This window comes from Somniosus microcephalus, chromosome 3 (genome assembly GCF_052327205.1).
Source record: "Somniosus microcephalus isolate GS21.2 chromosome 3, FLI_Smic_1.0, whole genome shotgun sequence".
NCBI lineage: Eukaryota > Metazoa > Chordata > Chondrichthyes > Squaliformes > Somniosidae > Somniosus > Somniosus microcephalus.
In genome coordinates, this window is record NC_140989.1 from 178,216,841 (window position 1) to 178,240,177 (window position 23,337).

At 42.6% G+C, this 23,337-nt stretch overlaps 1 protein-coding gene and 1 long non-coding RNA gene across 14 annotated transcripts in view; one reads left to right on the plus strand and one right to left on the minus strand.

The window, feature by feature from the left end:
* qkib (QKI, KH domain containing, RNA binding b) overlaps positions 1-10,662 on the minus strand; it is a 736,031-nt gene extending 725,369 nt beyond the window's left edge. For 3 of the 12 annotated variants that reach the window (XM_085981974.1, XM_085981979.1, XM_085981973.1), the window contains exon 1: positions 10,112-10,649. In XM_085981974.1, the coding sequence (XP_085838100.1) occupies positions 10,112-10,253 (142 nt within the window). In that variant the 5' untranslated portion in view covers positions 10,254-10,649. Of the gene's footprint in view, positions 1-10,111 lie in introns of all 12 variants that reach the window. The other 9 variants (XM_085981981.1, XM_085981978.1, XM_085981975.1 and 6 more) reach the window with 7 other exon arrangements.
* A 79-nt stretch (positions 10,663-10,741) lies between these two features.
* Positions 10,742-19,131, plus strand: LOC147121603 (uncharacterized). Of its 2 annotated transcripts, none has more exons than XR_015077579.1 (3): positions 10,742-11,139; positions 11,309-12,816; positions 18,864-19,131. It is a non-coding gene; the product is annotated as an uncharacterized LOC147121603 (long non-coding RNA). The 2 variants fall into 2 exon arrangements; XR_015077578.1 differs by having other exon boundaries at positions 10,752-11,139; positions 11,309-11,396.
* The last annotated feature ends 4,206 nt before the right edge of the window (positions 19,132-23,337 follow it).

Below are 23,337 nucleotides of genomic sequence, written 5' to 3' on the forward strand. Positions count from 1 at the left end.
GGCAAAGCACGATGGGCCAAATGGCTTCCTTCTGTGCTGTATCATTCTATGATTTTATGAAAGCAATGACAATTCAAAGACATACTGTAAAAACAGACTGTTACTGTTCAGTTGAAGTACAAAGTTGTAAAAATGAAATGTGTACTTATGCAGATAATTGGTAAACAGTTCATCTGGATCAATTCATTATCTTAATGTATTGAAAAAAATAATCAGCTTATTTCCCCCCCACCCCCAAAGTCCCACAACACCATGCACCATTCCATGATCATGGATAGGGATGGGGGAGCAACCTTTTGTGAGGCCATGCCAATGCTGCTCTTAATCCAGCCCCACAAAATATGTGAAAAGCAGAATACAGCAACTAATCCTCCAAATTTACCTGCTCTCTGTGGGGAAATACCTGACTTTCATGCGATGCCTCCCCAGTTAGCGTGACCGAAACCAAAACCTCACTGTGTAGGGAAGTGAGCACCAACTCCAGTCATAGAGGCTTGCATCAAAGTACTGCCTACTTTTAGAAAGTTTTATTTACATGATGGTCAATTAAAAAGCAATAGATCCCACCAAAAAGTGCTCCTTGCACATCAAGTTGTTTTAAAAGACCTGAAGCAAATGAAACATTTGAACTGTACTCCAATATACAGTGGTTCAACTTGTACTTACTTTAGAACAGTACAAAGAAAATCAAGAAATGTTTCACCTGCGATCAGAGCTAGTTCCACTCAGTTCCTTAAAATATGGACCACTCTACAGGAAGTGCTCGGAATTGGTTTTGTTCTTTGCACAAAACTTGCCTGAAACTTTAAAAATGCAATCACAGTTCAGAAGTAGTCTGTTACATATTGTTTGTAAAATAATTTGTTGCATTGCATTAAAGGCGGCTACTTTATATACCTGAAGAGGGGAAGAGTTTATTGAGTGGTACAGAAGAAATATATAGTGTGTTTTATTTTTTTCCGGGGCGGGGGTAAGTGACCTGAATTTATTCAAGATTGCATATCAGACTCATCGCAGTTTTGTTAGCAGTCGCATAAAGATGTCTGTTACTGAGATAAAGGAATAGAACTTTCCTCCATCACAGCAACAATAGCTAAGTGTTTGAATAGAATGGATACCTGTTGAAGAATTTACTTATCTACAAAAGAGCTATGACTTTTTAATGTGCAATCCAAAAATCATATTCCGACCACAGCAGTAATTCCATCCCCTACCAAGCTTTACGCACAATACATACAGGCACCCTGCCTTTTCTAACTTCTTTTTTGTACACTCAAAGTCATCGTCTTAGTTCCTATGAGATTGCTGCTCTGAACAAATCCCTAATATAGTGTTCAGCCCTAACCAATATGAATATTCAACTGTAATAAGATTCCATTTAAAATGTACTGTGTAGCTCTGATCATCTTTTACATCTCAATTTAAAACTGTGCATTTTTCAATTTGGTTACTTAAGGCAATCTTGCTCCACTCCAACAAATATCTAATATTTTATGATTTAAAATGTTACTTTTGTTTTTGTTGATATGATGCCAATTAATTGATTGTCTATCAACTCACCAAACATGCAGATTACATATCTTCTGCTACAACTGAGAAATTAATTGGTGTGAAAGAGGGTAATGGGAGAGGAGAAAGAACTACTCCAGTCAATGCAAAGTGCAATGAAACCCACATAAGATCAATTCCAATTTACCAGAGATACATTAATCTTAAAAGATGGGGAAACAAGCTGAGTTGGCACCATACAATAACAACCTGTTAGAATCCATCATAATATTTTGTGCTATGAGCAGTGTTTAAGCAATTGCGCTGGTTCTGGTATCTGGATGCACACTTAGTCCTACAGACCACCTTTTCTTAAAACATTAACTTTTATGCACCCTCATTCCTCCTGATCTAATGAATCCCACCATCTACACAATGCTAGGTTAGATAATATGACAGATTTGACAATATCCCATCACCTCCAAAATACCATAGGCTGCCTGGTAAAATGGAATTAGATTGCAGGTGACCAGGTATATGCAACTCAGCCCATCATCACTGTAACACGCTGGTCTTACAGCAGTACTACCCTGTTTGCACTTAAATGTTACAATTTTATTTTGGGTGACTGATAAAATTGCAAAATTCAAGCCCCAGCTGCTGATGACATCAAATTGAGCTGCACAGCTCCGTTCGTGTGCATCTACCCCAATCATACAGTAGTTGATTATAAAAAACACCACAACAGCTTTAGATACTAAATGATAACAGCTGAGTTTTGGTCTTGTGCAACTGATCTTATGACAATTACACTTCTGATTCTTTTCATTACAATTATTCTCGGTTATCACACTCGTACATTTCTGGCCTAAAATATGTGATTCATTCTACGCAAAACAGATATCATCATAGGGATTGAACCTTACACTGCAGATTATGGACAAACCCAAACAGCCCAGTTCTGGTGAGCGATGCTGCTTTTTAACTGATGCAGCTGGCTGTTGCAGCACTGTAGATAGATGTATATTGGAACATTTTTCTTGCAGGACAAGACAATCCTGAACTAGATTCCTTCTCAAAGTTGGCAGGGTACAGCTAGACTGCATATGCCGACTCAACCGAGACAAGACAAGACTGCAATTTCCCCCAAACTACAGGAGGCTGGGAACGAAACATTTCTATGGAAAGCAAACAATTAATTCCACTGGGAAACAGGCACTATAGTGCTGCGTTTTCTCTAGATGATTCAGTACATCCTGCAAACTTCTGAACTTCCAGAATACAGAAATAGCACAAGTGAGCAACTTACAATATCGGAACAGATTCCTCAGGTTTCAGCAGTATATTTAACCAAATGGACATGTGCTTAACTGATCATCAGCAAAGTGAAATTTTGGTACTGAAAAGAATGGTAAATACTACACTAGATAAACTGCTATTGAACAGGTTTTTTTTATTTTATTTACAGCCATTTTTGCAAACCGAAGGGAAATTGAAGCAATTTTTCTGCAAGGGCACATTACCCTCCAATGAATGCACACACCCTCCTTTTCCCAGTGCTTTCTGACCTCTCAACTGCAGAGATACCAGGCCTCCGCTCAGCACCTCCCTGTTCAGCTTTGCAAGCTTGGAAAATCAGCAATGTTTTGGAGCAGTGAAATTAAAACTACGCTGATAATCCTGCTATTTTGTGTAAAAAAAGTGAGATTAATAAAAAACAAGGACAGTGCAATAAATTTAAAGTATTTATCCCACGTGAAGGAGACTGAACTCAGAAGCAACAAGCGACTACTGTGTAGAACTCCCTCCCATAAGGAATAGATTTCAGCTAATTGAATGTTCTCTTCGTAGCAAAACTATTGTGTATGCATCTCCGCCCCGCCCCATTAAATGCATTTAAATTTTAATTGAAATTATTGCTGTGGAATTACAAATCTCTCAGGCCTTAAGTGTGATGGGGCCACTATTGTGGGGAGTAGTGCAATAATGGTGGAACTGCATCATCAGTAAACAAAGTTCTGTTCAGGAAATATGCATTGAGGAATGAGGACAAGGAGAAAGCACGTATGTCGGAGTGAGTTAGAAAGAGAAAAAAAAAATTCTAGAACTACAAGTTTCAATATGGCAGCACAAAAATTCAACCGTGCAACAAGGTCTTCATTTCACATGGTGTGAAATGATTGTTGCCAAACAACAACGATGTGTGAAGGGATTTATTGGTTCAATAGATATGGCATTACTGGGAAGGTATGGCTGGGACTTCTTACACAAATTAAAGACTATTTTAAATGTTGATTGACTGGACTTTGTCCCTACATTTGTTATATAAATATATACATGATGCAACAGTTCAATAAACCTGACCGTATAACATATGAGCATCACAAAAGAGCAAGTGATGATTTGGCTGGAATTCTGGAAGTGGGACTCGTGTCTTGGTGTGTGGACATTTCAGAAAGTTATTTTTGAAGAATTTTTATGTCTCATTTCAATGTTTTTGTGCTGGGATGGTTGTGTTTTGCAATTTGATTTATTTTTCATGAAATTTAACCTGAGTTAATAAACATCAGAAGGGGCAGTTGGTGAAGGCCGAATGTAGTCTTGTGAAAAAGTGGGATCACATTGATGTTGCAAAATAGCTCGAGGTCCCAGCCATTTACAAATACTACATATACATCAGTTTATTGGTTAGCTAATGCAATCAGGGACCGGACTCAGATACTGGTGCTCAAGGTAACAAGCTTATAATGTTGACACACTAATATATATCGGTACACATTTTCCATACCCAAGAATTTGGGAATTTTATGTGAAACTATTTTCTCACATTTTCACAAACATATAGCAGTCCTTTTAAAGTTGCACATGTAATAGAGCTAACACTTTCGAAGCAAAGGGTAGGAAACAAGGGTATCGAGTACTGAGTTTACAGCAAATCTCCTTTAAAGCTGTCATTACACCACTGTAGATATCTAGAGTTCTTAAAGGCCATATTAAAAACATCTGAATCACAACAGTTGTATGCTCAGATGTAGTAATTAGGATGGTAATTACAACAATAATTACATCTTTCAATCAATTATTTTAGAGTAGGTTTAATAGTTAAGGTCCACAACTAAAAACATTGCATAATCACACATTAACCCATAAACTGCTATTGAAGTCTTGATTTTAAAGATCATGGTTTAACACTTGCTGTATAAATTGAGGAAATAAAAAGGTTTTATTTTTCCTGCAATTATTCATTTGAGTTGTTGAGAAATGGTTTCAAAATCTAAGTTATTTTGATATTGTGTCTGCAGTTCTATGTTATTCGTATAGAATACTGAATACATTCAAAGTTGGCATAAACATTCTTGTAAATTAAATAAACCAACCTCATTTGACAACAGCAAATTCCCAAAAATCTAAGTGAACTTGGACTAAAACAACCTAGCTTTTTCTTCAAAATGCATCCAACTCTTAAGGCTGTTAAATTAATTAAACAATATCACAGCGTATTACTGAATGAAACAGAGACTATATAACATTTCAGTAAATGTGGATCTGTGCCAGACTACTAGGTTTGCAGTATTCAGTATACACTAATAAAATGTTTACGCTTGTCTGTAAATAATGACAGTATAAACCATTCTGGAATGCAATTTTTTCCCCCTTTATAATTCAACTATTACTGTTTCTTTCCGATTTACTCTGCATCCTAAAAAAAGAAATCTTGCACCAGAACATGTAAACATATCAATACAATACCGCTTCCATATCTATCCCTAATCAATGGTGACTATATACAAAGCAAGTAAAATAAACCAAATGCATTTTAACCATAGGGATTTTAAGCTTTAAATTGCACACTATTTTACAACATTAGATAGGACACTGATGTGTAGTCATCAATATATTACTATTTGAGGGTACATTTATACTGCAATTTTACTGTCCCTGTGCAGCACGAACACAAAAAGTTACAGTACAACTCCAAAGGCAGATCCTGAACTGACCTGAGGGAAGCAGTGACAGACACCCTGAGGAGGCCGTTTATACGAACCCATTAAAATGACGGACAGGAAAAGACCTACAGGTCCATCTTGCCTGCCACGCTGCTGGGTTTGACACCACATGGAGTGCAATGTAAACTGAATTTACAAAGTGCTCAAGACCTCCTAGACACATTATAAATATATCACAGCCAGGCAATCTAAACAATATACTGTCAGCTGTGAATTAATACTTTACCTACCGATCTATAACTGCACTATCATACAGGACAGCCATGTCAATCATACCATCCTTTTCCTTTCTGTCTCAATACTAAACTTTAGTAAGGAGTAAGAAAACAGAAAATGGATAAAAGCAACAACTTGTATTTATATAATGCCTTTAACATAGTAAAACGTCCCAAGGCGCTTCACAGACAAGTAAGCAGACAAAAACAATTGATACCGAGCCAAAGGAGGAGACATTAGGAAAGGTGACCAAAAACTTGGTCAAAGAGATATGTTTTAAAGAGTGTCTTAAAGGAGGAGAGAGAGGTGGTGGAGCTGAAAGGTTTAGGGAGGGACTTCAACTGCAGAACTTAGGGCCTAGACAGTGGAAGGCATGGCCACCAACAGTGGAGCAAAGGAAATCAGGGATGCACAAGAGGCCAGAATTGGAGGATCGCAGAGTTCTTGGAGGGTTGTAGGGCTGGAGGAGGTTACAGAGCTAGGGAGGGAGGAGCGAAACCATGGAGTGATTTGAAAATGAGAATGAGAATTTTTAAAATTGGGGACCAGGAGCCAAAGTAGGTTGGTAAGCACAAGGGCGAGGGATAAAAGATCTAAATTAAGCCAATCTTCAACAAAACATAATCACTTTACATAGACACTGGCAATTTATATTTTGCTGCCCAGTATAATAACTAATGTACTCATAAACTAATCATGTACTAGGCTTTTATACTGTGACTACTAGAACAAATTGGAACAGTAACTATTAAAAAAAGTCTGTCACTAAAGCCTGTTAAATTAAACCCCTCTCTTACTAAATATAGAGCAATGAAGAAATGATATGGGTGTATCAAAGTAGTTGCTTATTACATGCACTCAGTAACAGAAACTGTCCTTGTGTATCATATAAATTGGACATGGGATCTTACAATTCCAGGAAACATACTGAATCTCACACTCCGGAAAGCCCCTCTTCCCGATGTTTGCTGCACTGCGATAAAAGTGTACTTCCTACTGATTATCCTGTCTGTTATATATCCTTAACATTTTACTGTAAAATTATAATTCAACCTTGGTGTATGCTTTTCTAAACAAAAATGTTCAGTGAAGCAAAGCTCACAGAATGCCTTTTTTTAAATGACAATTCAACAGCTACAATAAGAAAGTAGTTTTTATTTGAAAGGGTTCACTTTCCCAATCCTCCTGGCAAAAAAGTTCTAATTTGAAAGCATCTGCATACATATCATTAATAAAAATATGTCTTTCAATCAGTCCACCAAGAGGAATTTCAGGAAGATATGGGAAGGGAGTCCTTTAACCAGACAGGCACAGATGGCTGCCTAGGCAAAGTTTAGCTCTGAACTATTTGTGAGTTCAATGTTATAGTGTAACTACTGGAAGACCATCCTTTGTAAATTAAATTCAAAGATATGGTCATAATAGACACTGATTAACAATAGTGTCTGTATGCAGCACACTCCAGATACAAATGTGTTCAAGGTCCAAGAATTCAAGTCATAATGCTTTCTCTGAATTATGGAACCTGCCATATTGTTCTATTAAAACACACATCTGATACAGCATTGTGATTCATTGGTTTGCATGTTTCTAACTGCCTCTACGAAAATTAATATGAATTGTGATGTATCCTTTTGATGTAATAACATGCAAGAGCAAAATAATTGTTTTTATATTGTTTACTGATGTTGTCCTTGTTATTTTGATTCGTTTTTCAAAGATGTGAATCAAGTAATTTTATCACCTTTTAGCATCGAATTTATACTAACTAAAAAAACAAGAAAGATAGTAAATTGAAGTTACTCATAATATTTCCCTTCCAATTAAACCAAGTCATTAACGTATCGTTTACTGTTTAGGAAATCAAAATATTTTGATTTGTGAAATAAAGACTCGTTTGCAGAACGGGTATGAATATAGGAATCGCAATCAGCACTTGGAGCAAATGGTTATCGTGAGTGTAAAGCCGCCTAACATCGATCAGAACACTAAGTAAAGCTGTCAGTCACCTTTGCTGTAGAGCGCATATTAAAATTATTAAGGTTTCTCAAGAAAGTAACAGAAAAAACAAGCGAGCGCTTTGGTTTTAAAAAAACCTCGATGATTTCTCAAGGAAAGATTTGGCACACCCTAGCGTTCGAACATGGAACTTTTACTAAGTTTGACAGATTTATGCAACATCTCGTTAGATTCCAGAATGTGACCTGGCTCCTAGCCGTGCAAAGCTAAAGCAGAAGCAACGATTTAATTCTACAGGCATTTCCTCTCCACTTTAGTGCATCTTTCCCTTGCTGAAAAAGGGAAATACTCTCAAAGCCTAACCTAGCTGCTTGGCTCAGTCATTGCGGAATTACAAGCATGAACAGATACGGTGCGAGAAAACTCTGTACAGGATTCCAAACGGATGGATTACAGTAAAGGATTTATTAACACGTTACAAAAGGATCCTGCAACCATTTGCAAAGATTACAGGCCATCTTTTCTGACGCCCGACTCTGTGCAAAGAGATGAGAGTAATGACGCATTACTTCTAATGATTTTCGTTGCGGGTCGCATAGTAACTGTTTTTGTAATTAGGTGGTGCGGTCTCTGAAAATGCTGTTTACCAAGAAAGTTCGTGGATTTATGTAGTTGCCTCTAATTTATAAAGAATACCACACAGCTCAATGTGGACACAATCACTTCCTCATTAACTTCCCCCACACCATCTGTTCCGTGTGTTTTTTTTAACTATATATCGTAGTAACATTGCAGTAAAATCGGCGTGAAATGTGAACCAACCGCTTGACCGGTCAATGCCGAGTCCCGCTTACATTTTTTTTACTCTCCCTTCCCCATTCTAATTCCGTCTGGTTCTCTTTTCGCAAGAATGAATCTGAACTGTTCCACTGAAACTCCATTCAAAGTTCAGTTTAACTCCTCAGCTGTCGTTTCCTCTTTAAAATACGCAGAAGCCCTACCAACGAAAACATTCGCCTAAAATCAGACTACTGTGCCACTGTAGGGATAAGATAGCAGCGATATAAATCCGCGATCGAACCAGAAGTACAATCAATCTTCTTTCACCCTAGGCACTTTGATGCTTTCCCTCATCACAATTATTTCCTGTTCATGTTCTCGCTGCTATTCCCTATTCTGCTCAATTTGGCATATTTTGACGCAATATCCATTATGTGACCCAGGGTTAAATGCACCCAAAATATGCCCATAAAATTATATCAAAATGCCACCAGAAGCCGAGAAATAATCTCAATAATATTTTGCTTATACAGGTCTAATGAAAATATTCAAACTGTGTCTGACTTGTTAATGCACGCCATATACATGAGACTAGAATTTAAGACGTTAGTTACATATGTCGCTGAAGCTGGAATGCTGCTCGAAGTTTCTTGGCACTTCGATACTGAACAAATCGTCCACTGTTTGTACAGTGCAGTACGGCTGGCATCAGCCAGCTCTATTGTTCAATTCCCTTCCTTCACTTTTCACCACCGTCTCTTTCCCCATCAAATCGGTGCCCATTCCCCTTAAAATGTCAGTCCCCACTCCAAATTATTTGCCCTCCTCTCTCGTCCCCACCTCCCCATTTCTCCCGTGCTCTCCTCGTCCCGGCTGCATCCTCCTCAATCTATGTTCCCACTCTCTCTCTCTGCCCGCTTTAAACCCCGGCTACAGAAATCCGCCACTGCTGAAATCACTGCGCCTCACAATACTTTAAACCAAGTGAGCACCGCATGCAACCCCATCAACTGAAAGGAAAAAATCCCATTATTACTCCAAGCAGGAGGGGGAGAACAAACAAGTCGCTAGTGCATCCGGTACTGAAGCAAGACCCTCCTAAATTAGCATTGCACGATGTCTTGATACCTAGATTTCCACCAGAACACAAATGAGTCACGAATCGGCGTGTTGCAGGTAATGTCCCTTGCAGGGCTTTTTGTGCTGCCAGTCCTCCGTGCATTTATCTCGGCGCTTTGCAGGGTCCATTATTGCCCCTTTTATGTTTACATTCTCTCCCCACCCAAAAAAGAATAAGCCAGACAGGACACCAAAATGCATGCTTACACACCTCACTTCACCTTTCAAATACTCTATGTAGGAATGTCAAGAGTCACCAAACTGCACCAGACCGGCCCTTAAGCACTGGGCAGAAAATAAAAACACATCTTTGCAAATGTTTCCCGAGTTCCCTGTGTTTATACAGGAGGGTGTGGGGAAGTCTCGATATGCTCTTCCCCGCCCCTCTCCCTGTGGACTAATGCAATCTAACCGAATGTATATCCTTCGAGTGTGTGCACGATGCACAGAAGGTGCCATTCAGATTTGCACTTACCCTTTAATATGTGTTGACATGAGTGTGCAGGAATGTCACCCTCCCCTCGCCTCGCCACCCCACATACCTTCGTCCAGTAACCGCTCCAAATGGTTGAAAATGCCGCAGAAGTTGGGCAGGCTGCTCATCAGCTTCTTGTCGTTCATCAGTTGCATGAGATAGTCTGGGGTCGGTTTTGGTCGTTCCTTATTTTCCATTTCCCCAACCATATTCCAACAAACTTCCCCCTCCCCAAAAAAAACACACACCAAAAAAATAAGAGCTTAGAAAGTTCTGGCGTAGAAGAGTCTCTCTCTCTCCCTTGTCTTTCTCTTGATCCCAAATGCTTGTCCTTTTCTTGTTGGGTTGTCTCTTTTTTTTGGTTGTTTGTTGTTTCTTTTTCTTTTAAAAAAAAACTGGAAGCTTCCCCCCGGGGGGGTTTCCTCCTTTTTTGTGCGTGTGAATGCTGAGAGTTTGTGTTGTGGGCTGAGGTGAGCTGCGCGGCGCGGCGCCTCCACACTGACAACACTCCAGCTCTCGCACCAACGGCTGCTGTCCGTTTTTTTCCCTGCTGCTGCTGCTAGCTCGAGCTCTCAACCCTCGATCACCGTCACAGCCTCCCGAGACACACAGAGGGGGGGGAAAAAAAAATCACCCGTCACGTGACGCGCGCTTGCGCGAGCGAGCCAAACCCCGCCTCCCACTCCCCTCCCCGCGCCGCGCGTGCACCTACACATGCGCGTTCGCTCGCTCGCGCGAACGAGCCAGAAAAAAGCCCACACCACTCGGAAAGTGCGGCTGCGCGCGGTGAAGAGGACGCCACAGAGTGTGTGTCCGTGCGAGGCGCTACTTCGAACGCGCGTGCGCGACTTTTTTCTCCCCCTCACCGATCGGTGGGTCGTGCGGGTGGAATTCCGCGCAGCCACGTGGTGCCTGGCGGGCCAGGGCGCGGCCAGCGTGCGCGGGGAAGCGGGCGAGATTCCGCGCGTGCGCGCCGAGTGGGCTGGGCGACCGGACTCCAGAGACGGGCTTGCAAAAAAAAGCGGCGCAGCGCAGCGCACCAATATCTGGCAAGCGCGAGATGAATTACTGCTCCCCCCCCCTCGAGAGATGCGGGTTTGTATTCCACTTTCTACTTGCTTTTTCTCGCCTTTGTGTCCCGCACAACAGCGTATTCATATGCATATAAGCTGGACTGTGTTGCTGCTAAATACCTATTTCTTTGGGTGGAAGGTAGCGAGGGAGCCTAAATATTCATGAGTTTTTTTCTCTCTCCCTTATGCAGCTAGTGGATTTCTTCTCCGAGTTGATGTTGAAATGTGGAGGAATTGCGTTAATGAATGCATGCCTGCACACGCGGAAACAGAACCCGGGTAAAGAAAGAACTCTTAAGCTTTGTATGTTTCAAATCTACACTCAATAAACTGTTCCCATGGAAAGCAACACAGGAAAAATATTGGGTTTATTTTTATTGCCGGGGATAAAATTAATTCTAGACTTCATTTATAAGAAATGCAACCTGATCCCAACTCCAAAAACGTCTCAGTGACACGTTGTGTCCCGGTGGTAAACATTTTATTTAAATGGTAATTTATTAAAGTTAAAAAAAAGTTTGAATAGTTGAGCACCAAAGTAAAATTTGAAGTTCGCGTGTAATCTAATGTTTTGCACAGTGACCATTTAAGTTTCCATATTGTCGTGTGAAATTGTCAAATAAAGTTTGACTGTTTCAAATCTTTCTGCGATGGGTTTATTGACAATAGAAAGCTTATAATCGCACAATTTGTAAACGTGTAGTTTTTACCAGCTCTACCCTTGACAACCTGCTGCTTACTAACACGGCAATGCACATCTTTCCGTTATTGTTTCAAAGTTCATAATCTGGTTAGAAACGAGGGAATACAATTATTTTAGAATAGGGTTGAATAAAATTGTGTTTTAATTGTGTAGCCAATTACTTGCCTCCCTAGTATCAATAAAAGTGCAATGACGTGTCACGACAGCGTGTGTGTCTGTATCATTGCAATTCCATCTCTACCTTTGTGACATTGATACAGCCAGTGATGTTTTGGAAGTTTTTTGTGTAAAGCATCCGTTTGGTTGATGAGTTCACACCGCGCTGAGAGGAAAGAAGGGGCACGTTTGCTTCGGCGTCAGAACGCTGGAATGTTATCCATTTAGAACTTGAGAAGGAAAGGCTGTGTTTTCTCTCTCCCCGAGCGATCAGGAAAAAATACCCAGAAACAAACATAATATAACTGAGTGTTTGGGTGGGGACTGTCCAGGGCAGATCGAATCCACTGATGTAATGTGTTTTCTATTATGTATTCTTTGGCATCCACACCTGCCAAGGGATCTATCTTCCCGCATTCCCTCTGCCTCTGTCTAACAACGCTAGCTTTAATTTGAATATACATATTTACATTTCTAACAAAATACAATTTTATTACGGTATGTTCCTGTCCATAATGAAACCTCGATGTTTTAGTAGCGCAAATGGATTTCGGCAGACTTTGAAATAAATGAGAGTGCTACTGCTGTATAAGGTTCAGTGTCCTAAATCTCCACATCACAATTCATAGCCTATTTTTTTTCCTGCGGCGTTTGTTGATGTAACACTTTTTCTTTGTTATGAAACATTGTCTGATTTTGTTTAAACAAAACGTCCAAACTGTTTTAAAATAAGTGCACGACTCAACTGACAAATACAACTTTTGCTGAATTTGCTTTGGCAATTTCGTACAGAGAAGTAACCGAAACAAGGAGAATCATATCCTTGACTTATACTGATCGGTAAGTTGTTTGCTCTGATCAGTGGGGTTGTACTGGATTTCTGATTTAGACAAAAATACATTATTCGCAGCGCACCAAATCCGCAACAATTTCCTAATTGCTTATAACTTGGACTTGTCTCTGGATTTTGCAGGTCAGCGGTGCAAACTGAATGAGTGAAATTTTAGTCCGAAAGCAGCTCTTGGACTACCGAAATAAAATTCATTTAGTTATCCATTTGTCTGAAAACTTTAAATAAAAGTAAAGCAAATCGAATAAAACGTTTTTTTTATTCTCCGAGTATGAGGCAATGATTAAATAGGTTGTGGGTTGACTGGAGGCATTTTCTAGCTGGGGGTGGTTCAGCTGTTTGGAATGTTAAAATGTACAGAGGCGGACTGTAACAAATTTGGGAAATGTTCGTTTTTCAGATAACTGATTTTTTAAAGAGATTGCTTGTAAGAGTTTTTCCACGGTACCTTTGTGTCAGCGAACTCGGCAAAATGAAAACAAGTGTCTGTATTTGCAAGTTTCAGATACTTTGCTTACACAGCATTGTGTGCTTACTAAATCACTTCATACTTTGCTTTTATATATAGATATTTCTGCAGACATACAATCGACAGATATTCGCAATTCAGCGTTTAACACTGCGGTACCCGTTTCATTTTCCTTGTGATCTGTTGTTATTAGTTTACTAATCTACATTAAAACCTTTATTTCCCCCCAGTAATTTCTACTATTTCTGCTAAATGGACACCAGTCCTATGGAAACACTGCGTGCGCTGTCGACTGCAAATAAAATGTGGTAAAATTATACAAATCAATTACATTCCCAGTGTACGATGTATCTAAATGATCCGACGTGACTGATCATTCTTGTTTGACAAAAGATGAGCTCGAGTTATTGTACACTGAAATAGAGAGCTTGGACTCAAATATCAACCTATGCAATTACTGCAGGAATCTGACGAATCACTGAACTCTGGTAACCCTATAAATCAGTAGAGGCAGTTTAAGTATACAGTATTGGATTGTCACACTTCAAACATTGCAGATAGTAACACCAACCCTGTAATAATGTATAATTTAAATATGCAACCAGAAAACTTGTCTGCTCAACAAACATCTTCCGACAATAATAACCTTCCGTCAGCCACTTAATAATTTTCACTTGAGTCATATTTGCCACAATGTCAATAACTTGTGCTTCCTTATGTAGTCACCGGGGCACCGCCAGTATACAGCATAAACATGTCTGGATTCCTGTGTAAAATACTTAACCTGTTGATTATTTACATTTAAGAGTCATGTGACTGATTTGATTAATAAGTTTGCAGGCCAAATTCTGCAGCCCCGGTATTCACACGACAGTTACCGGTTTGGAGAGCTGTAGTTCGACCAAGCATCCCACGGATCGATATGGCCTGGTTGGAATTGCACCAGTCCGACCCAGGAGAGAGCATGCCTGGATATAGGGGTGGGTAGAGCACTTTCCCAACTTTCAACAAAAACTGTTTAGAAATTGTGGACGGGAGAATCCCCTAACTTGAGGTTAGGTAGGTTTACAAAGTGCATTGGGGGCGTTCAGTTTGTTAATTAAATTTGACACCGCACTTAATTTATTCCGGGAAGCTTATGCAATTGGAACACTTTTTTGCCAGAAATAACAACAGAAAATGCTGGAAAAACTCAGCAGGCCAGGTAACATCCGTGGAGAGAAATTAAGAGTCGACGTTTCAGGTGAACCCTTTTTCAAAACTGGGAAGGAAATAAAATAGATCGAAGGCAGGGCTGCGATCGAACAAAAGAAGTAAAGCGACATTAAGAGGTATTCAAAACCAGACGAGATGGTAATGGGACAGTGGAGACAAAAGACGGCTCAGATTAGGTGTGAAATGTTCTGACAGAATGGGAGACTGCTGCCATGTGGGAGAGAGGAAAAAAAGGAAGGTGGGGGGGAAGGGAAGACCCAAAACAAAGGGGTGGAAAAAAAATATAAGTAAAAATGTAATAGGGGCTGAGGTTATGATCTGAAATTGTTGAACTCGATATTGAGTCCGGATGGCTGCAGAGTGCCTAATCGGAAGATGAGGTGCTGTTCCTCGAGTTTACATTGAGCTTCCGTGGAACAATACAAGAGGCCGAGGACGGTGAGGTCAGAGTGGGAATGGAGCGGTGAATTAAAATGACAGGCGACCGGAAGCTCGGGGTCACCCTTATGGACTGAACGGAGGTGTTCCGCAAAGCGTTCACCCAATCTGCATTTGGTCTCCCCAATGTAGAGGAGACCGCATCGTGAGCAGCGAATACAGTATACTAGATTGCAAGAAGTACAAGTAAATCGCTGTTTCACCTGGAAGGGGTGTTTGGGGCCCTGGACAGTGGGGAGGGGGGAGGTATAGGGGCAGGTGTTACATCTCCTGCGCTTGAACGGGAAGGTGCAAGGGGAAGGGCTGTTGGGGGTGATAGAGGAGTGGACTAGGGTGTCTCGGAGGGAGCGGTCCCTATGGAATGCTGAAAGGGGAGGGGAGGGGAAGGGAAGATGCGTTTGGTGGTGGGATCACTTTGGAGGTAGCGGAAATGGCGGAGGATGATCCGTTGAATGTGGAGGCTGGTGGGGTGAAAGGTGAGGACAAGGGGAACCCTATCCTGGTTCCTGGAGGGAGGGGCAGGGGTGAGGGCAGAAGTGCGGGAGATAGAACGGACACGGTCGAGGGCCGTGTCAACCACAGTAGAGGGGATTTCCTCGGTTGTGGAAAAAGGAAGACATGTCGGAAGCACTGGTGTGGAAGGTGGCATCGTCAGAGCAGATACGGCGGAGTTGGAGAAACTGGGAGAATGGAATAGAGTCCTTACAGGAGGTGGGGTGGGAGGAAGTGTAGTCCAGGTAGCTGTGGGAGTCAGTGGGCTTGTAGTGAATATTGGTCGATAACCTATCCCCAGAGATGGAGACGGAGAAGTCGAGGAAGGGAAGGGAAGAGTCAGAGATGGACCATGTGAAGGTGAGGGAAGGATGGAAATTGGAGGCAAAGTGCCAGACTCTGCTTTCTGTGCCTATTTTACTGTGCTACTTAGTTGCATTCTTAGGTTTTTTTTGGTTAAAAATTGCAGAACATTTGTGTTAAAAAGATCACATTGTAATTGCTGGTGGCTACAGTAGCTAAGGAAAACAATGAGTTATTTTCCAAACTTGTAGTTCTAAAAATGTAACTTTATATAGAAAAGAATGTACATATTGGGCCAGTAATTCCGGTCCCAACGCGTGAGTACGGACAGGGTACTCACGCGTGGGCCTGTTGGAACTGCCGGATTTCAGCATGCACAGCGCATGCGCGGGAAACCGGCATTTCCTCCAAGGGGTTCCGAGGTCCAACGCGTGCGCGCAGGGCTCTGCGCGCACGCGTTGAACTTCCTTCTTTTTGACAGGTTTGCCCGTGTGTAAGGGCCTGAACTTTTTAGACATATAAAAAGGAGGCGTAAGGACTTGATTCTTTAAGGTAAGTGGTCTATTATTTAAAATTATAACATTTTTTCCGCAGCTTTATTGTTTTTAAGGACTTTACAGTAAGGTAAGTTTATTTTTAGACCCGATTTCTTAAAAAATTATTTTTTTCAAAACTTTGATTAATTGTTTAAAATAGTTTTTTAAAGTTATTTATAGTTTATTTAATTATTGGGATGTTTTTTAAGATTTTATTTAAAGTTAAACTAGTCTTTTGGCCGCCCGTACTTTTCATGAGTTTGACAGTTCTTACTATCAAACTCATGAATGAAGTTTCCCCTCCCCTAATTGGCTGCACAGTGCTCACCTGATCCCAGCCGGCACATCGCACTAACTACGCCGCTGGATCAGGCAAGCACAGCGCGCCGACATCTGAACCGGGCCAGTGACAAGGATTCCAAGCAGGCCCAGGCTTCAGATGTTGGCGCGCCGGGTGAGTGCACATCGGGGGCTTGCACGCACGGCAAGCCCCCGATCCTAATTTCTGGCCCATTTTATACACGTTAGTATCACTAAATATTGTACAATTTGTATACACATATTTATATTCATATTTCAATTACCTAACCAAACAATTTAAACCTGTTCTAATTTTTTTAAATGGCAGCTGATTTTATTTGCTAATGCTTAATTAAAATAGTGCTCCAACTGTATTATGAAATTGCGTGTATTCAATACAAAATTTTAAAACCACACAAAAAGTCACCACAAAAATCATCATAATGTATGGTAGTGGGATTACAACAAAAAGAATCCTAAATGCATATTAAAAAAAATTGGGGGTGGGGTGGGGTGGGTGGAGGTGGGTGGGGTGGGGTGGGGTGATCCTGGTGCATCTCTCCTGAGACTCGTGCACTGGTGACCAGATCTACTGGCAATGGGACAACTTATTGGCTCCATGGATGTGCTTGACTGTAGGGGATCTTTAAGTGATTAACATATGTTACTGCCAGGAGTCTACTGATGGAATAGTGTCACAATGAATTCTGTGTATGTGCATGTATATATATTAATGGATCCTTCATGGCATTACACATGGTAAGTCGGAGAATTTGGTCTCTTTCCTACCTGTCTCTGTTGTCTTTCTGTTGCTATTTCTCTGTCGCTAATTTTAAGCTTCTGTTGCTCACATTCTCTTTTGCTTTCTCTTCCTAACTGTTCTTTCTCTTCTGTCTTCTGGTTTTCTGTCTCTTCTTCCTTATGGGTGGCAGGTGGTAGGTGGTGTAGCAGAGAAATGAGCCACTGAGGGCTGCAGCCTGCAATTCTCCAGTGGAGGTTGTGGGGGAAATGTGACATGCAGCCCCAGTGGTTCCATTGCCATCCCCTGCCCATCACTTGTCCTTCCTCCTTGCTCTGATTTTGTCCACTTTCCTTCATCTTCCCACTACCCCGTCCTCTTCTGACAACCTTCTCATTTCAGTTGTTATCCCAGTCACTTCCATTGCTACCCGAACTTGTTATCATTCGAGCTACCCATTCAACCCCTGTTGGCACCTTTTCCCCTCACTCCACTGTCACTCCCCTCTTCCTTAGCCTTCAATCCACTTCCCCTCACTTCTTTCAAGGATAGCAGGTGAGAAGCCAGAGGCCTCCACACACTCAACATGTTTCCTTCTTCCTCTCCCTGTCCATTTCCTTCAAAGCTTTGTTTGGCTTCAAAATTCCACTTGCTTGTTTTTTTAAAACTCATTAGTGTGAGGAAAGACATTGGGGGGGATTTTAGCTCAGGTGCAGGCTGTTGTCATGTTATCCGAATTTTGTGTTTCCCACACAAATCTAGATGGATGTGGGAGATTGATGCAATTTTAACTCAATTGGCCAATTGATTTCCAACATGTGGGAAGCCTTTGCAAAGGGATTTTTCATGACTGAAAGTCCCCTCCGATGACGCCATCATTGCTGCTGCATTTAAGGTCTGCAACAAGCCTCGCTTCTTCTGCACACTGCCAAACTTTTGCCCTTTCATGCTAGAGGGACCTGGAGGCAGAATGACCAGCCAGAGACCTAGGTCTGCTCCCAGGTTTAATGACGTTGCCCTGCAAGCTTTAGTTGAGGGAGCAAGAGCTCATAAAGAGGTGCTCTTCCCTTCTTCAGGGAGGAAGAAGCCTCCCCAGCAGACTAAGGATCCAGGTGGCAGAGAAGGTCAACTCATTATCAGTAACCCGCAGAACCTGGATTCAGTGCAGGAAGAGATTTCATGACTTTCTGCGCACTAGAAAAGTGAGTATGAATTTCCCATCACCCTCAATCTGATCCCCATTGCCTCTCCTCACCAGCACTCAGCTTTAGCAATCTCTTCCTCCACATCCCACTTGACACTGAAATCCATGCACCCTTATCCATTCCCTTTCTCTCTATGGTCACATTCACATAACTATTCGGCTATGCAGCCCTCACACTCCCTATCACTGTGATGCTATGAAAACAACTGACGACACACAGGGAGGGCCCTTGGTCTTGCCACCTCACTCCATCTTTGTCTCCTTCTAAGTATCTATGCTATGCAATCTCTACACTCACTCCTTCATTCTCACTCAACCGCCACTTGTCTCCCTCATTGCAGGAAAAGAGAGCTCACAATAAGCAAGAAAGAGCGAGGACAGGAGGAGGGCCACCCTCACTAGCCCACCTCACCGCCTGGGAGGAGGTGGTCCTGGAGATCGTAGGAGTGGAGGAAGATGCGCAAGTGGGGGAGGGACAGACGGGTGCATCACAGCAAGCTGGTGACAGAATAGTTTTCCATCTCATTGACATTGCATGAGTCGCTGATAATGATTCTGAAGCTGTAACAAATGGACTTATGATTAAATGCAATATGCAATGTGCATGTAACCTTGGCATCACATCTCTGACTCTTTCCTTTACTCCCCCACAGGACCATTGCAAGCAGCCATCCCCACTAGCTAGGAGGAACAGCCTGAGCATCCAGACTCCTCAGAGGAAGCTGCAACCTCTGAGGGCGCAGCGTCAGCAGAATTCAGCGCACCCAGCACCAGCGCAGACACTCACACCTCGGTGGGACCTTCGGGACATAGAGTAGTGTTGTCACCTGGTGTATCACAGCTCACAAGTGAGCATCAGCAGATTGTGGAGACAGGGATAGCAGTAGAGAGTGCTAGTCGGAGGGTGCAGGACTCTGCCAGCTCGGCTCAACAACATGTTGACCCTCTGCCTCTGGGTCCATCCATAAGATCAGCGGGGCTGGAACTCCAGGAACAGATGCAGGAGTCTCTGGCAGGTTTTGTCTCCAGGGTCGATGTGAGTGTGGAGCAAATGGTGGAGTCCATAGCGAACATGATTAGAGCCTTTGTGGAGTCATTGGCGCATGAACGCATCACCATGGAAAGGATGGCAACCTCCATGGAGGTGATAAGTCGCCAGAGTGCAGAAAACATGGTGAGTGTTCATAATAGAATGACATCTCTTGAGGAGCAATGGTCATCTATTGAACAGAGAAACCAGACCTTCATGGAAGTCCTTCTGAGTAGGACTGCCAGTGCAGATACGGGTCCCCATGGCCCCCCGCTGTGCAGCAAGGTGCTCTCAAGCCACTTCCAAGCGCTGGCCCCTTCTGGCCTGTGCAGCTTCAGGTGGGTGAGCAGCAGCCTGGCGCTCCTGTTGCTGCTGCTGTTGTTCCTGGTTCTGCTGGTGCTGTGGCTGGTGTTCGAGCCCATCTAATGCCCAGAAGGGAAGGAAATAAATGGCTCCCATGCTTCTGGTATATGCCTCCATTGAGGAAGCGCTGAGTGAAGGTGGTGAGAGGGGTTTCCCAGGAGGTCACACTGGAGATGCGTGTGAGGCTCCAACCTTCCACAGGTGTGGTTAAGCCTTGTAAAAGTTGCCCCAGACCTGAGACCACGAAGTCCTGCTACCTGCAAATCATGGCTGATAAAATCTCTTTAATAGTTGACCTGCAGTTGATAGTCAGCAATCCAATAGTGCTCCCGCCAAGTTTCACATTCGTGCTTCCCACCAGGCATGTTTTACGTGGGAAAAGGGTTAAAGTTGCAAGGGCCTGTTAAAATAGGATTATAGAGGCCATTTAGTGGTAATTAAGGGGCTTAAAGACCAGTCCCGCCTGTTGGATGTGGGACGGAGTCAGGACCATCAGACACGCCTGAGTTAAAATTGCTCGGAGTCGGAACCAGGTGTGGGGGGTGTTTGGGGGGGGGGGGGGTCCCGCCTGCCAGTTTCTGCGATTTTAACACCCCGCCTGCCTCCAAGCCCGACTCCACGGCTCAATGAAAATCGAGGCCAATATTGTCTGCCTCCCTGTGTGTTTTTTCTTACCTCAACTATCAGTAATTATGATGTTTATAGTTTCTGTCAACAAAACACAGCTGATACAGGCTTTCTGTTTGCTTCAAAATTCAAATCTTTTTTTTTAAATGAATTCAAATTAGGATGAGGAAAGATACACTGGCCCTGAACTTCATCATTGTTTTCAGCACTTATGACATTGTTACACCATTATTGCACTGAAAAGATTGAGGAAATTTGTGCATTAGTGCATTATGCCACTTATGCAGCATTATTGCACTCAATGCAAATGTCCTCAATCTTTTTAATTATGAAAATCTTATGCCTGTCAAAGTCCCTCCGAGCTCATTTGCTTAGCTGCACTGTTCAAGTACACAGAAGTTTTCTGGATACATGTCGCTCCTAGAATCAGTGTAACTTTACACCCTCCAAAAAGTGAGTCTAACTGCTCTTATAGAAGAGGGCACCAACTTCACTTACAGATTGCAAGGAACTTTTGCTATCCCCTTCTTTCCTTCACATTTTTCTAATCACTTCATTTTACTGTAATGCTTTCCACTCTTCCCAGAGACTTTCTTTTGGGACTCCTGACTTCCCTCACCCCCAAACCCACACTCTGATCAACTTTGGGCAAAGGATGGCTTTCCCCGTGGAAACATCACTCACTGCCATCACAATACAGGAGAAGCTGCAGTAGCAGCGTTTCCAGGCCAGGAGAATCAGGCAGCATGGCAGAGAACAGAAGCCCACCAGTAATGACCCAACCCAACGTGTGCACCAGTGCTACGCAGACCTCTCTGAGGAGCTATGTATCCGACAGCTGTGGCTCTCCAAGGTACCATTGGGCATTTCTGCCAACTTCATCATGGAGATCTGCAGACTTGCTCCACTGCTACAACTGGTCCGTCTGTGTCAATTAAAGTGGCAAGAGCCTTCAACTTTTATGACTATGAACCCTTCCAGGCTGCCACAGGGCATCTGTGTAACATTAGCCATGCAGCTGTTAAGGCTTGTAATCAGCAGGTAATGGAGGCTCTCTTTTGCAGAGCAGCCGATTCCTCCATGTGACCCACAGGCAGCAGAGGCATAGAGCCAGGGACTTCTACAGGAAAGCTTGATTCCCCAGGGTGCCACAAAAGCATGCATGTGGCACTGAAGGTACAAACGAGCAGCTTCTGATATATGTGAATGGGAAGGAGTGCCATTCCCAGGACGTCCAGCTCACCTGTGATGCAAACCAAGCCGTGCCATCACTTGCCACTGCAAGCAGCACCAGAGGGAAGATTCTGCAGGGAATCTTCATTGACTTATTGACTGCAGTGGCATCACCTCACCAATAAATTCTTCTACCCACACTACCAGATGACAGACCTCTTTGACTCAACAGAACTTTGTCACGAAGCATCACCTGAGTGAAGTTGTCCACACAAAATGAGTGCTCCCTTTCCTGAAAGATTGTCATAAAGATTGTCATAACCATAAGTAACAAAGCACAGGATAACTGCATAGTGTATTCCAAACAAAACATTTATTAAATAATATTGTTTCCATCTATAAGACTTCATGGGCTAGAAATTCGGGTACTTACTGCTTCATGAAAAAGTAATGGTGGCCGCCTCATTTCCGCCTGCCTCTGGCGTGGGACTCGGCGGGCGCCATTTTGTTGAGGGCCATAGCGCTGTCATTAGTAGCGCTGGCCCCAGACATGCAAATCTGCAGAGTGTGACGTCAATCATCGAGCAACGCCAACTTGATGCCACACTCTGTGAACTTGGACTTTGCACTGAGTTTAACGCTGGGTCCTAAGCTCACTCAGAAAAGCGAGTGTACAGCAGACCTACAGAGATGCTATCAGTGCTACTTAAAGGAACATACACATCTTTCAGGTAAGTTTTCATTTAAGCTTTTGAACTGGATTTTTAATATTTTATTGAAATAGTGGCTTGGTGCAATACATGTTACAAGTTTTTAAAGTGTGCAGGGAATGCTGCTGAATGCTTGCAAGACCTTGGATGGTAAAGCAAGGACTCTGAGAAGACAGAAAATGCTGGAAATACTCAGGGCAGGCAGCATCCATGGAGAAACAAGAGTTCACGCTTCAGGTCGAGATGCTGCCTGACCTGATGAGTATTTCCAGCATTTTCAGTCCTCTCAGAGGCTGAAATAAAAGCCAGCACAAAGCAAACTTTCCAATCCAACTTTATACATCTATCCATCCAATATGACATCAAGAAATCAACTAATCACCCTTATACATTCCCTTAGTGACTGTCTTGTGTGTGTCTTTGCCTATCCTACTGATGTCATGCAGTGCTACCCCAGTGGTTGCAGCATGGATGGTGGAAGGCTGCTGAGTTTCAATGGGGGACACTGCAAGTGGCCTTGCAAGTCGACCTTGAGGAGCTGGTGGCTGGGAGTGTGAAATTGAGTGACGGTGTTGTTTCTTCTTCTTCACTCTCCTCTCCCTCTTCTTGGTCAACTACTGGCTGGGCAGGCTGTATTTCTTGGGTGTGTGAAAACTGCCGATTTTTAAATTATTTTTATTTTTTAATTTTAGAAGGCAGTTCCCCTTTAAGGGACCGACACTGCATTCTGAAATGACAGGCTTGCTTACGAGAAGGCTGCTCTTGCTGCAATGACGCTATGGCCACACTACATTGGGCCTCCTGGTGTGAGTAGCACCCGAAAACCAGCCTTACATGGGAAGTTTAGTGTTGCGCTAATGTTAAATGGCAGACAGCACCAAAATATCAGTGCTGTCTGCGCAAGTAATTCAG